The sequence below is a fragment of the Rhea americana genome, unplaced genomic scaffold (genome assembly GCF_003343005.1).
Source record: "Rhea americana isolate MKP2758 unplaced genomic scaffold, rheAme1 scaffold_28, whole genome shotgun sequence".
NCBI lineage: Eukaryota > Metazoa > Chordata > Aves > Rheiformes > Rheidae > Rhea > Rhea americana.
The window spans coordinates 1,366,518-1,382,027 of record NW_028186401.1 but is presented as its reverse complement, the minus strand read 5'-3'; the positions used below and the strand labels follow the sequence as shown (position 1 = coordinate 1,382,027).

At 36.1% G+C, this 15,510-nt stretch overlaps 1 protein-coding gene across 2 annotated transcripts in view; it reads left to right on the top strand.

Moving 5' to 3' along the window:
* LRRC28 (leucine rich repeat containing 28) overlaps window positions 1-15,510 on the top strand; it is a 56,453-nt gene that overhangs the window by 30,011 nt on the left and 10,932 nt on the right. For both annotated transcript variants that reach the window (XM_085308621.1, XM_085308622.1), the window contains exons 6-8: window positions 3,724-3,930; window positions 10,388-10,490; window positions 14,058-14,233. In XM_085308621.1, the coding sequence (XP_085164747.1) occupies window positions 3,724-3,930; window positions 10,388-10,490; window positions 14,058-14,233 (486 nt within the window). The remainder of the gene's footprint in view (window positions 1-3,723; window positions 3,931-10,387; window positions 10,491-14,057; window positions 14,234-15,510) is intronic.

The following is a 15,510-nucleotide window of genomic DNA, read 5'->3' as shown; positions in this document are numbered from 1 at the left end:
AACCATAGGAATTAATTTTAAAACCTGGCATTTAAGCCATCTGAACCATATATATTTTTTTTCTGCTGCTAGATAATGTTTATATAAATACARTCAGTTTTGTTAGAAGGTCAACAATTTTGGAAATTTCTTAAATTATTTTAATAAGTCACTTTTTTGTARCAATATGCTTTCTGGGGTGAGACACATACCTTTTTGGTGTTTTTTCTTTTGTAAATATAAACACATAAAAAGATAGTTCATTTGTCCCTTTCTCCAAGTAGTTTGGAAAGCTGTTGCAACAAATGCGAGGACTATTTCTCGGAGCCATGGTAATCACTTCTGAATCTTGTGTTTACTCTTCATATTAGCAAGGATGAAAAAGACGAATTAATTACTCCGAGTGCTGGCAGTTTCAGAATACAGTCTAAAGTACTCGTATGTATATGTGTGTCACTGGAATCAAGTTTCAAAGCCTGTAGGCAGGACTTTGGGTGTAAGCCTGGGTATAAGTTTCTGGGAGGTAAGGCCGTATGTGAATTTACAGTCTGTGAGATACTTCATGTGTACTATCCTGTGAGCGCATTCGTACCATATGGTCAAGCCACATAATTGCCCAAATATATGTGAAAGCAGATGGATGTAGCTGAAACACTTTGGTCCAGGAATCAACACAGTAACTTCAAGTTTGCACTCGGTGTGCCTCCACAAATCTGGGGTCATTCTGATGAGTTTAGCAAAGCTTCTAAGGATTTGCTGTACCTTCTGATGTCAAAGCCAGGCTCGGTGCAGTGCTGTGAGCTGCTGTGTTGATTTTGATAGTGTTAATCTTAATATACTGAAGCTAATATAAATTTTAAATTACACATTTATGAATTTCATTTAAACGTAATTGGAATTCTTGAGTGTGGTTTAATGGTGATGCATAACTCTTGTCTTTTGTTGCAGCGTTGTTTGAATTTAAAATCTCTAAATAAGTCCCTTCTCTATCAAATCTTTTTAGTTGGGAGTAGTTATTTTCTTTTCTGTGTCTGTCTAAAATGTCCAAAGACTCCATCTCGTAAGTGTCTAAGTGCTTGACTCAGTGATGGCAAGAGAGAAGTTTATAAAATCTTTCACTCCTTGTTAGGAAAGGTGTCCTTCAGCATTTATGTTGCAAGAATTTAAAAGTATGACTGATAGTATTTAGTAAATAAAAGCTTGAAAAACTTACTAATGGACTGTTTATATTTTGTTTTATTCTTTATTGTTTTCCTTTGCTTTGAGATTGAAACCAATTTAGTGTCATTAAAATATGTCTGAGCAAGTTCTTCAAAATGAGCTTTCAACTCTGTGGTGGGGAGTCTTTGGGGGTTGTATCTTTAATCTGATGGCACTTTAAGTGGTTTGGATTACTCTTCATAATGGGTTGGTGGGTATTTTTGTAACATATGGTACTCTATGTTGAAAGTGGATGTTTACATCTGGTATGCATTGGAAGATTAAGGTAGAGAGGATGAAGTTTTGGACAAGTATGTGTTTTTTGGATGAAGGATAAAGTGAGAATACTTTTATTTCCTCTTAGATTTGAAACATATCATTCTAGCAATGCCTTTGAAACTCTGCCAGCTTTGCCAACCATAACATTTATGGGATTTTTGGACCTATACTGAATTAGAAAACTGTTTTTAGTGGGAGAGAAAAAGGTTAGTGCCTGAAAATAGCTAGCCCTATTATTGACTGCATGTGGTCAGTGGTTTGGCTGAATGTAGGTGGCTCTCTTCCTGTCACTGTTTTAAAGCATATGGCTTTGTTTGCGATGAATATAAAACTCTTAAAAATGAGACTGCTCTACTGTAGTTTTGCGCAGTAGTCTTGTGCTATTTAACGGTGATTATTTTTCTTTGCAACTCATTTTCAATCTTGTAGTAATTTTCTTTTAAACAGAGCTCACAATTGATGTTTATATCAAAACTGTCAAAAGTCTGAAGAATGTGGTCATCTATAGCAGCTGCTTCTGTCAGGATTGTTTATAAAAAGATGCATGTACTGTGTTGATTCTTTACTGTAGTTAGTGCTGGGTTGTTTGCAGTGGGCAGGAACTCCTTGTTAATGCACACACAAACCTTCTATTAATTACTGCTTTTGTGAAAATCTTTAATATGGAATTAAAACTTCCTGTTCATGTTCTCAGTAACATTGATAGAMATATTTTTCCCAAGGTCAACTTCAAATTCGTCATTTTTCTTTTTCCCACTGTGTATAAGATGGTTTGAAATTAATCTAACTCTCTGTTTATGTCTCAGGGTGCAGAGATCATACAAGGTGGTATCAGAGCTTGGGGAATAGCAAATATTTTAGCTCCTGCTGCTGAGGGAGCTTAAGGGCTCAACAGGCCCTGTTTAGATTTAGCTGAAATAGAGCTGCCCTGTGTATAAGTTTAAAAAAGAAAAWAACCTGGGTGATAGAACTGTAGACTGTGTATTTTAGAATTATTTATCCGATATGTCTTTTATGTTTTCAGTGTGGAAAATCTTGGGGAGTCTTCTTCAGCAGCTATCAGATGAACCAGCAAAAGCTGGTTTCATTTAGTTAAGGCAGAGAAAATTTGGTTCTGCAAGATGCTGAGAGTTCTCAGGAGAATTGAGAGCACTAAACTCTTGATGAGTTGGTTACATTGCTGTAACGTATTTAAAAACAAAGCAAAACTGTTTAAAGTTTTCCCCATGTTCAGGGGAAATACTTCATCGAACTATCCAATTTACAGATTTACTGTGAAAGAATTAATAAGCAAATGAGATAATCCATAAGACTTCTCAATGTATTTGTCAATCAGTCTTCGGAGAAGCGCATCCTGATCCCGAAGGCCAGACAAAAGGAATCACTCCGTTACACAAGTGAAGCTGCTTACTTGATCAGGTCTTGTAGATTTGGAAGAACTTGGTGTGATAGCTGCAGAAAAAGCTGTGTGATATTATTTAAAATGCAAAATGGACTTCTACAGAACTCTTACATTCGCAATAATTAACCAGATTTTTCAAGTGTTAAGAAAGAAAATCTGTAGAAGCTGCCRTTATTGCAACTATAGATTATAACTTGCTGTAATGTCCTCCTAAAATAACATGACCTGACATAATAATTTACAGATTGTTAAAATGAATCTCTGTTCTAATTCAGGCTAGCCCTTTTAAATTGTAGGGAGCAGTTGTTCCTAAGCATGCTTGGCGAAAGACTGTCACTAAGCAGAAAAATGATATGCATGTATCTGTAAGTCTAATTGCAAGAGAATCTTAAGTAAGGTAGATATCAGCATTGTATCCTCAGATTTTTTTTTTTTTTAAGTTACATTTGCGTGAATTTGAGGTCACGTAAAACACTTGCTAAACAGTAGTGTTATTATGTAGTGCTATGTAGTGTTTTTTTTTTTTTTTTTTTGCATTGATTTTTGCTATTCCTGATTTTGGGCCAAGAAATTGCTTCATGTTTTTGTCGGTCATAATAGGCACAGTTCAGGAATGTGCTGTCTTGAGAGATGTCGTATTTAAACATACTGCCTAACAAATAGCTGCTCCTCAACCAGAAGATTTGAAAGGTGAAGGTATTGGGGAATATTAGTTTAGTTCTGAACATAGCTTGATAGAGTAGTACCTTGAGAGCAGYAGCTAGCTGCTGACTTTTGTTTTTGATTTGCTGCGATCTTTTTTGTGGCTTTGTTATGAACCAAATTATATTAATATATCTCCCTGCCTAATGTTTGGATTGTAGAGGTTGGAGACCTGAGGGAGCTGCAAACTCTGGACATTTCCACCAATCGGTTGATAACTTTACCTGAAAGGCTGCATATGTGTCTCTCGCTGCAGTACTTGACTGCAGACCGCAATCACCTGTGGTGCGTTCCCCGCCACCTGTGCCAGCTGCCCAGCCTCAACGAGCTGTCCATGGCTGGGAACCGCCTCGCCTTTTTGCCACTTGGTGAGTCACTGCGTTCCTCGGACTAGTGGGGGGTCGGAGAAGAGATGAGAAAACAAACCCGCCTTCTAAAAAATTAAAAAAACCCAAAACCCTGCAACAGGTGATTTTTCATCTATGCTGGTCCCTACAGACTCTGTTTGTAGAGCTGTCACAGTGATCACATTGTTGGAAAATAAGGTAATAAATGAAAAAAGTGAAAAACGTTAAGGTTTCATGTCTATTTTAAAGCAGTAGGTCAGCTATCAAAGCTGCTTTATTTTTAGTTAACTAGGGAACAGAAAGTTTAAATGATGTCCTGTTTAAATATAATACTATGTAATCTGAGTTCCACCACTCTGGATAATGATCTGTTTGTTTGCTATATGTGATGATTTAACAAAGATTCTTCAGCCAGGGTTTTTAACGTGCCATGGAAACCAGTAACTCCACAGAAATTGTTACATCGTGAGGAATGTCAGCACTGCATAATCTAGCTAAATTTTAGTTTGTGCTGTGTGTAGGCATCCATCAAAACTTTCACAGCAGTAGCCCAAGAAAGAATTAGTTTGCCTTTTTCTTAACCCTTTATAAGTTTGGAACTGTAGAAGGAGACTTCGAGGATAGGAGGTGTGTGGCATCTTCTTGTGGGGAGGAGCTGCCATGTTCGTAGGGGAGGACACTGTATTTTGCCTGTGAAAAGCAAATCGTTTGCTGTGTGTTTATTACTCTTTACTTTTAGTGGACTGTCAAGGGCTAATCCTGCTGAAATATGGGCATGTGTGCAGATTTGTCATGTCCAGGGAATAACCACTGATAGTTTTGYTAGTACGTGATCAGAGTTTGGTTAATTAGGTGCAGAAGAAGTTGCACTTACGTTGAAAAAAGATAAAAATTAAGGTGACCAGAAATAAGATCACCTCATTTTTAAAGAAATTACATTGTATAAAAATTTTGGTAGTACTAGCTATCTAGTCTTCAAAGAAATTGATAGTCTTTTTTTTTATTATTATTATTAGAAGCACTTGTCAGTAGTATAAACGAACTGCAAATAACCTCTCCAGAGGGAGTGTTTTGGTTATGTCCCAACATATGTCATTATATAAATGAGAAAATGAGTCCCAGGATGCACCATCCAGTTTCCGCAGTACTCTAAAATGAGCAAAATAACTACTCCTACTTTGGCAAATATTCTTAACTTCATTTCATAAGGGAGGGAAGTTGAAGATTTCTGAGTTCTTAATTTTGCAAAAATAAGATGCTGTTCTATATCATAAGATGTAAAATAGTAAAGGATTTGAACAGTATAATGCAAAAGCTTGCTTTATTTTTACGCTAGTAGCTTATCTGTAAGTGAGCTATGACCTGGATCAGCCACAGATCTGCTGAAGTGTTTCAAGTTCAAAAGGAGGAAATAAATCTCTAATAAAATGACGCACCTTCTTTTTTTTCTTTATTTTTAGATTCAAAATTCAAAACATTCAAAAGGAACTTTAAAATAACGGGAAACATCAAAGACTATCAATTGACCTTGTTCAGTAGTTCTTAATAGTGACTCACTGGTGAACATTTGGAGATAATTTGCTATCTCTGAATAGGAAACTGAATCATAAATCCTAAAGTTCAGAGGAAAAGCAGCATGGAATAAATGTAAATGTTTAATCCTGCCTTCTGAAGAATCAGAAGGCTTCAGAATGGTCAAGATGTGATGAAATAAAGTAGAAGAGAGGGCTAGTGCACTGAAAAGCAAAAAGATTAAATCYATCTTCTGACATGTGGAGATACATTTTTCTTGGTGTATGGTACTGCATGGAGCATTACTGAAGTTGAGGCACAACTGTAGCATTATTTCTGCTWGCTGCCCATGTTGGCAAATGTTGTCTTGTGTATACCCTTACATCTAACTTCACTTTCACAGTTAATGACCGTGAGTAAGAAGGTTAAATAACTGAGAGAGAGACATTGTAGAAACATTTACAAGTAGTAATCAAGCAAGAATTGTCAAACAAGTTTTTGAAATTAGGGAGCGGAATAGGAAGGCAGACATCTTATTTATCACCAGACAGAATGTGTGTTTTCTTTTTTATTAGACATGACCATGTTAGAAGAAATAGTTATATTTTAAGCATATTGGCTAACATGCTAGCTTTTAAAAGTGTGACTTTTTTCTTGTTTTCCATATGGTGATTAACATCCATTGCGCCACAGAATCGGTTCTTCCTCATCTAATCATAACCCTAATAGCTGCTTGTAGAAGCCTTGTTTGTGCAATGGAAATCTGCATTTTCCATAGATTAAGAGGTATAAGATATATTCCAGCAGTAAGCCTGAACTTCACTGTACTGCTGGAAACGTACTATGTAGTTTTGTCCATTTTAAATGGTAATATTTTCCTTTCTTAAGTTTGAGAGCACGTACACCTTAAGAAAAAACATGTAGCAATAGGAATACATTTGCCAAGTATAATATAAATATCTCATGCTATTCTCTGATTTTCAAAACTGGGATATAAACAAGCAGGTGAGTAAACAATAATGAATTAGTCGTTCATTCTGCAGTATGTACTTAATTCTTGGATATYGCAATATTTCACATAAATGATTATTTTTCAGCTGTCATATATTCCAGTTTATATTGAAAGAAATAAATGTGCATGGATTTGAGTCTTTGGGCCTTCCTAAAATTTTTAAAAATATTCAACTCAATATATAACTCAAACTGGAAATGACATCCTGGCCAACTGTGTGCTTTTTTTTTTTTTTTTTTTTTTTTTTTTGCTTGTCTGTKTCGAGGATGTGGCTTTCATGTTGGTCTGATAAGTGATCTTGAGAATTCTCTTCTTGAATGGTAAATGGAACTACTAATTATTTTATAGCTGTCTATTTATATTATATTATAAATTACCCTTTGATAGAAATTTAACTTTAAAATTTTACCGTTACTAAATGGTTCAATGCCTGAAAACAAATTCCATTGCAAGTAGAAATTTGAATTTGTTGACAGTGCTAGAATAAAAATGATTTATGTAATACAGTACAAATATAATTAAAATAGGCTATAAATTTAGAAGTGTACTGGCAGTACTGGATGTTATGACAGAAGATATTCAGTGTTATATTACTTTATTGAAGGTTTGTGTGTGCTTTTTGTTTAGAAAATGAGTCTAGTAATTATCAGTGCACAGTAAACAAAGGTCTTATTCTACCTCAGTATATGCTGCTTTTGTATCCTTGCCCTCCCAATATGGTTAAAAGAGCATCAGTGCAGACACATAAGAGCTTTTGTTCCATCTTCAGCCATGTGGAATGCATATGCCAAGGCCCTGAGGTTTTTTTTTTTTAAAAAAAAAAAAAAAAGCAAAAGAAAGAAAAAAAATAGAATTGGGGCTTATTCAGGACTCATGGCACTTGGTCATTTCTAGGAGAAAGGTCTTTGATCTGGGAGCCTGGAAGGAGGAAAGTGGAAATGTTTTAGACACAGTACAGTGCTTGCAAAAGCCACATGAAAACCTTCTTTGTAGCTTTAGCCTTTTCATAGATGGGCAGCTTCCTTATTTCACAAAGTTCTTAAGAAGTGTGTTTTTTAGAGAAGTTTTAACAATATTTGTTGACTGATATAAGACATAAAAATTAATGGAGATGGGATACAAAGGGCTTTTTAAGTGATTTATTTAAATTTAACTAAGCTTTATGCATAGTGTTTGAAACATGAAAAAATCTTTTSGAGACTGGTTGATGCTTGGTTATTTAATGCAAAGAAACTGTATCAAAGGAACATTTATAGTTACAGGCTATTTGGCGTTGGGAATTGAATTTTTCCTACTGAGATATTTTGTCTAACGTCCAAAAATTTGCTTTTATTACCTAGGAAATGCAATCTTCAACTCCGAACTTACAGTCTAAACATCTCTTTGCCGTGTCTTTATTTTATGCTATGAGGCATATCAAGGGAGAAAGAAAAGACAACTCCCTTCCTCCCTCCCCTCAAAATGCATATGAAAAGAGTAGCTTTAGGTTGTCTTTTTTTTTTTTGTTGCCTGATTTTGAGCGCAGTTACATACATCTGTGTAGAAATGAACAAATGAGCCATTTTAAAAACTTGTTTCCCATTCCCTAAATTAATAAGTTAATTAGTTAACAAGTTAATTAATAAGTTAGACAGTAGCACATTCAAGCTACCTGGCAACCCCTAGTTTTCAGCTCTTATTAGTATAATTAGTTTCTGCAGCATGATGTAGTATTCTTTCAGCTTTAGATGTGCCATGCGCACACGGTGCTCTAATTTTTATTGGCTGATTCTTTTCCAGTGTTGCAATATTTTAGTGTCCCAGTATTACCATATTTTTATTCAGTGTAGGAAAACAATGCTTTTGTTTCATCTAAAAATATCCCAGAACTTCAATAATCTATTTTTGGCCAGGCAAGACCCTGAGCCAAAATAAATCATCTTTTTGAGTGTTGGCTCTTAATGATGCACAGTAGCACCTCCCAGCAGTGTTGGTCAGTCTGTCGAGGTATTTGTACTTACTTTGGGGGGCAGAACAGTTGATGTAGGCATTGTATAGTGCTTTGAACTAGAACGTCTTTGGACAGCGTTAAAGAAGCCTGTGCTGGTTGAAGGTGTCCCCTGATGTCCGGTGACTCCAGTTTGAATAAAGGCCAGATTATTGTCCCTGAAGCTGAAGAGAAAACCTGTATAGATTGTTGCAGGGTAAGACTCTGTATTRAAAGGAAAAGCAAGTCTCGAGTTTTATGTTAACATTTTTATTCCAAAAAAGGAATCTATTAGGCTTTCTGTTGGTATCATCACTTGTTCTTCACACAAAAGATTTGATAATGCAGCAGCTTTGAAGTTCCTCGGCATGATCTTCCAAGGTTTCTGATGCTTGCAGCTGCCATTCAAATGGGTGAGAGCTGAAGGCATTCAATATATTGTAAGACTGGCAACTGTTTGGAGAGAGAGATCACTTAAAAAGCTATTTGCTTTGTCTGCGTTAAATTACATCCAGAGCTCGGAGTGCAAGGAGAACTATTCAATGATAGAGAAAGGATTGTGTTACCTATTGTCATAGTAGGGAATGACGAGGGATCATAGACTGTTCATTACTCCAAACAGAATCTCTAAAGAAAGATATCACAGAAAATGTTTTAATTTTTATTCTGTTCTTGGTATAACAGCTGTGATTATGAAGGGGACAGAAGCTATGTTAATCTCTCCAAGGTGACCTTTGCTTTTATGCCAATCAGGATAACTGACAGTTGGTAAAGATGGGAAGTCAGAATTGGTCAATGTTAYGCTAAGCTTTGAGTTCAGCCAAATGCTTGTTTGTCTTGCTTAGTTTCTGTAATAGCTTCTTTAAGAGTATGAAAAGATAAGAAAGAGACATACARTTTTTTTCTTTACAATACATTTCATTTGAGTTGCAGCTATTCCCTTGCAAGTGGAGAGGCTTTCAAACAGCGTTGCTCGGTGYGTGCTTTGTATTAATGCGTATGCCTTTTTCTACCCTAATATCTGCAGTGGCCAAGAAGCTGCAGGTGCAGTGGGCTGCCCAGAGGATTCAACACGTCAACCTTCTTGCCAGTTCAGAACGCCGTTAGGCTATCCTTTATTGTTTGGTCTCTCTTTACGTATCTCATAATAATGTGTCTTCCACTGCCTTTGCTAGAGGACTATTTTACCGGTGAACAGATGTTACTGATAAGCAAAACTTTAGCTCCCAAGAATTCTTCCTAGAAGCCTAAATTTTCCCTTTCAACTTTGCTCCGTTTTTTCACTTTATTTTAAATTTCTGGAGATACATTAATGTATTTCTAGTCCATGAAGCTATTGCTTAAACAGGCTGTATTGCTTCTTTTGTCAGTCAGCTATGAATATTCTAATAGAAATACGTGAGAAGCTTCAGGCGTATTGATTGTTTACTTGTAGCCGTGATTTCTGTTGTTTAATGCTCGGAAATTTTATGGAGTTCTGTAATTTAATACCTCACATAAACWTTTTTCTGAATGATTATGAGTTGCATTTCGTTATGACTAATGTAATCAAACAAGTATCTCTTTCTGGGAAAAGGAAGCAAGCGTTCTTGTTTATTTCTTTCCCACTTCACAAGCAGTGAAGCTAGACTGGTTACTGAAAGCAGATTTGACTTAACGTTCTTAAAGTATGCACAGTAGCTCTGAAATAAATTGTCCTTTTGCTTCTCCAGAATGACTTCAGAGTTTTCAGTGTCAAAATTCATAATGAGATTTTCAAAACTATTGAAAAGAGTTTTTTATGTATTTAAATGCTATTTTCTAAACAACGTCTCAATTCATCCATAATAAAATAATTGGCCTCAAATTTTACAACTGAAAAGTAGTAATTTTGCTTTGCTTATTCTGAATCTGATTACCTTTTTTTTATTAAAGAGAATCATTTTGCTTAAATTTGTCAATATGTCCTCCCTTCACCCCCTTACTTTTTTCTTGTTTTCTAAACCCAGATTTAGGTCGTTCTCGGGAGCTACAATATGTTTATGTGGATAACAACATTCATCTGAAAGGGCTTCCATCTTATCTGTATAATAAAGTCATTGGTTGCAGTGGGTAGGTATGAGTTAATTCAAATGTTTTACATATTTTTTCCTTGTAAAATGTCTCAAAAGTATGTGCCTGTGTGATACAACTGATTTTTTTTTTTGATTGATTCAGAACTAATGTTACTTTAAGGGGATTACTGCAGCTGCCAGTTCTGTTTTACTTTTGTAATAAATCTTGTGTGTTAATTTGCTGACTTACAATATTTTAGTATTAAACCGTAACAGTCAGTGCAGTTACTCCAAAGGAATTCTTAGTGGTAATGTAAGGCCTGAAGCTGAAGACTAGCTGCATTTAAATGTGACCAAAAATGTAGACTTAATAGGTATTTTTTTTTTCAGAGCTAAAGAATGCAAAAACTTTCTTACATATATTGCAGCATTTAATTATCTTGTAATTTTTAACATTTCTGTAAGTTACAGGATGTTTCTTTGAATGTCACATGCAGCTCCTTCACTCACTTTACATCTCAGCATGAGCACTTTGTAGGGCTTGGCACCTACTAACTAAAATAAGTAACTTTTTTAGGAATTCTGGATTGACAGGTATATTTTTAAGTGTACATTTTAAAAATATCCTAGGCTGTTTCATGTTTGTGGTTAGGATGTGAGGAAAAAGTGGGCTGTGTAGGACACTAGCTTAATTCTTTTTGCACTGACACTAGCATAAATTAGGATCAGCTCTGCTGAAATGAATGGAGTCCTGCTGGTGTAAAACTGATCAGAGGAGAATTGTCCCCATTACCATGTAATTATAAATTTCTGGTATGCTTGCTCTCAGCAGAGTTTTCATTAAATATAAATTCCCTCTTTACAGCCTGTGCTCTACTGCAATGTGTGAGATATTGAGTCTTGACATTTTAATTTTTTTTAATATTCCTGTGTCATATAGCTGGTTATGTGATATTTAAATACTTGCAGTTGTATTATAATTCTGCTGATCTGTGTGCAGCCTCAAACTTTTACAGATTTGAAATTCAATGAAATAATTTTTAGGGTTTTGTTTGTTTTCAGAACTAAGAGTATTCTTCTAAGAAAGACATTAGTGAGACTAGATAGTTGACCCTAAGGATAATAGAACTGTATTGATTTGACTGAAAACAATAGGGGAAATACAGGACATGCCCCCCAAAAGTTTGGTCCAACTATCGTGTTTTTCATGTGATTTTTAAATAACCACTTGTTTAACTTTTATAACATCCGAAGTTCTTATTTCACTCTCAGCCAGAATTTTTTTATCCTTCCACTGATCTTTTAAATGGCATCATTTGTTAAGAGACTCTTCTACTCTCCATGCTGAGTTCTATTTCAATTCTTTTTAATTTCACAGAAGGCTTGTCAATAATAATCTTTGGATTTTTTTTAATTATTATTATTTTATAATAACGAGGAGTTGGAAAATACAATAATTTTACCTTTTTTGTAAACAAAATAGTATTTACATTTGTACCAAATGTATACTTCTCTATGTTGTGAAACACTCTTGAAATATCTTAAATTATTTTTAAGGAAAAATTTTGACATGGAAAAAGCATTCCTATATATTTTATTAAGAAATCAAGGTTTTTACTTGATGATGTGCTGGGTGACATTGTTAAAAATCATACATTAATGGTAATCTGAAGCATTTCTATGTTCTTTCCAAGTAAGCATTAGTAGTCAGTGCAAGGTTTCTACAGGTCAGGCAAAGGGACTGAAGATCCAGGAGTTAGTACTCTTCCCGGTCATCCACTGAGTAACMAAATCTGACATGTTGCTGTTACAAATATAAAGGTAGATTTCTGAAAACAGAATATAAATTGCATTGTGTAAGTAATGAATATCTGTCCAGGAATCCTGCAGTCAGACTGACTGAAAAAGAGTCTTTTACATAAGAGGTGATGATCTCAGCACTCAGAATAAATKTTGTTGTATCTTTTTGCAGATTGGATTTCATGGTCTGCAGCTAGGTATTTGTCAGCTTGTTGAAGGGAGCCAATTGGTGGTCATAGCTCTTTCCCCTGTGGCTTACATGCCAGGGGTCGTCATCTCCATTTTTCCTGCTTGATAAATCATCTTCCCCCTCTTCCCATCCCTGCCTGTTCTGTTTTTAACCTCCATGAAGTTTATTTTTGTGAAGTGTTTGTTCTTTTACCCAGCACTACTCCTAGGACAAAATTCTTTCSCTGATATATCCTGATTTTTATTTTTATATATATATGTGTGTGTGGGGGGGGTGTACATACATAACTTGATTGCTTTCTTTGTGTTTCACTGTTTTGGGAAGGAGCACTGGACATTAATAGACTGACTCTTCAGGCAGACCAAACAGCCTAGCTTTGAATTGTAGGAGGTTATGGGTATACCTTCTATTCAGGTTGGGGAGGGGTTGATAAACTTGAAAATATGTGATAGCTAATTTKGGGGGAATGTATTGCTGGGGAATTAATGGTTGGAATATTGGATCTCTGAAATCCTGATTTTTAATTTTTTTAATCCCATTAATGGTTTGTGGGAAAGTATTAAATATTTGAGAAGAGGTTTACTGACTTGCTGTTAATGCTGTTCTTTGTTGCTTGTTTCTCTGGGGTGCTTTCCTTTAATCAGAGGAGATGAGATTCTTTGTTATCAGAGAAATACTATGAAGTTTCTTTCATGTCTGAAATGGTCTAATAGAGTTACCTCAGTTTTAGGTCCAATATCTAGGAAGGCTGACTAATTTGTGTTTCTGTTCTGTTTGTTAGAACTGGCCTTAACAATTTGCTCTTGGCTTCAAATTTAAGTTGTCAGAAACAATTCCAGTTGCCCCGTCGACTTCCCCAACTTCTTAGTAGAATATTCCTTTGCGTGTSTCTCTGGTATGATAGATTGCAACAGCAATCATGTAAAGAATTACTCTTTTTACTACAGGCTAAGTTTCTCTCCTTGGATCCAAATAACCTTCCTTTTTCTTGTTATGATTTGGGAAGGACAATGCTAGTAGACTTACTGGGTTATCTTCTTATTACAGCGTAGGCTGTTTTTGTGGTAGTGGTGGTGGTTTTGGTTTTTTTTGTCTCCAGGGGAACTCTGGATGGGGAAAGCTGCAGTATGGAATCACCCAGTGGCACTTAAATGCTACTTTTTTTTTGTGGCTGTAGTTTGTCTGACATGTAGTTGACAGATCTATGATCATTCTCTGCTAGTTGATCTAAAACACAGGAAACCAATTGTTAGATATGAAACTGCTCCCCTATGTAAAATACTTAGTGACAGTGGCTTTCAGAGACTAAATGAATCAGCCTTTAGGCAAAAAGGGACAAATGACAGCTATCAGTAGTGGACTTGATTGATCTCCTTGCATTGTGTGGTCATTTCTCTAGCTTTTGCATGTTACTTGGTCAGTAAAGACCTTCAGGTGACCCATGACTAGCTTGTCACAGAGGTTGGGGATCTATAGGAAATGCATGTCAGTATGTATCACGCTCTTCATGAGTCCTTGGAAGGTGCTGCATTGAAGAACAGTATCAAGTGTGCTTTGGGCTGGTCATCTGGGTTTTCCCATACAGTTACTTTAATTATTTTCTAACCACTTTCTCAATGTTGTATGTCCTTCCAGTTGTGGTTCTCCAATTCAGGTTTCAGAGGTGAAACTGCTCTCTTTTTCATCGGGACAGTTAACTGTGTTCCTGCCAGCAGAGGTGAAATCTATAGGGACAGAAACAGATCATGTGCTGCCATTGCAAGAACTGGCCATGAGGACACTCTATACTACTTACTACAGGCTTTTAAAAGGTATGAAATTTTTGTGTTCTTTAGATTGTCTGAAAACCACTTCTTCTCTTTTGCAAYGATAGGAACGTTTCAAACGACTCTTCAAGGAACTGGGCAAAGATTAATGTTTTAAAAGATTATTTAATCAAATTATGTTTGAAATGCTGTATTAAAACAAAAATATCCAGTATCAAAACCAGAGATCCAAAGGCTATTTCTAATGTAGAGTGGTGTTTACTGATGATTTCTTGAGGATTGTATAAAGAAGGGGGCTTTTTGCAGGAGAAAACTCTTTAATGGAAATAGGAGATGAGAAATACTGTTCCTGAGGCAAGATTAGATGCATCAGCCAACAATGCAGCTTCTTGCCAGGCAGCGCACTCCTAAACTGGCAGACTCGTCGTACATAAGGCAAAAGAAATGTTAGCAGCCGTTGGCCATTTCAGTACAGTATGACAGCTGAGCTGTTTTAGTTCTGCCCCAGTTCAGACTCTTTGTTATAAACTGGCCCTTGGCTCATCTGGTTATACATGATGCTATCACATGAGCTAGTGATATCTGAGACTAACCTGTGGATTGGATTTTGTCAGATTTCTGTGTATTGTGCATCTCTCCTATTCACAGCATCTTGGAAATTTGTCAGCTTCAGAGGTGAAAGCAGAAGGTGGAAGGGTGGAGAGTTGCACTAAATAGGTTAGAGGGTTACAGTAAGGAGTCGCTTGTACGATAGCTGCTGGAGGAAATCCTAAATGCTGAGCTTTGCCTGTGCCGGGAAAAGTGTACGAGGAGGAGCTGGYGTTCTTGGTGACCTCTCAGCAGCAAATACACTGAAGGGAAGAAACTTCATGTTAAAGGCTGGGATAAGCATACCAGACTATGTGCATAGGAAGCAGCACTGCTTTGTGGAGATTACATTAGCTGATGTAGAGAATTAATTGACTAGTTTAGATGCAGTGTATTTCTGATGTTTCTGCTTACAGAGAGTAGGTGGGCGGAGTTTAGTTGTTCATTATCAGGATTTCAGCTGCACCAGAATTACACAGTGAAGGATGCTGTTTCATTCTGTTTTGTGGAATTCTAGTCTTTGTTGAAAAGGAATTTGAGAACATAATGTACAGAAAGCAGAGTTCAAGATGTTTTAAATCATCAATAGCACTACTTTCYTTACCTGGTGGTGACTTGCACAGTAATTTCTGGAATATGACTGTGTGAATGTCGTTCTTGAAGACAGAGATGAAGTTTGGTTTGGGAATAGCAAGCTAGCATTGCAAAATCAATTTAAGGAAGGGTCTGTAGGA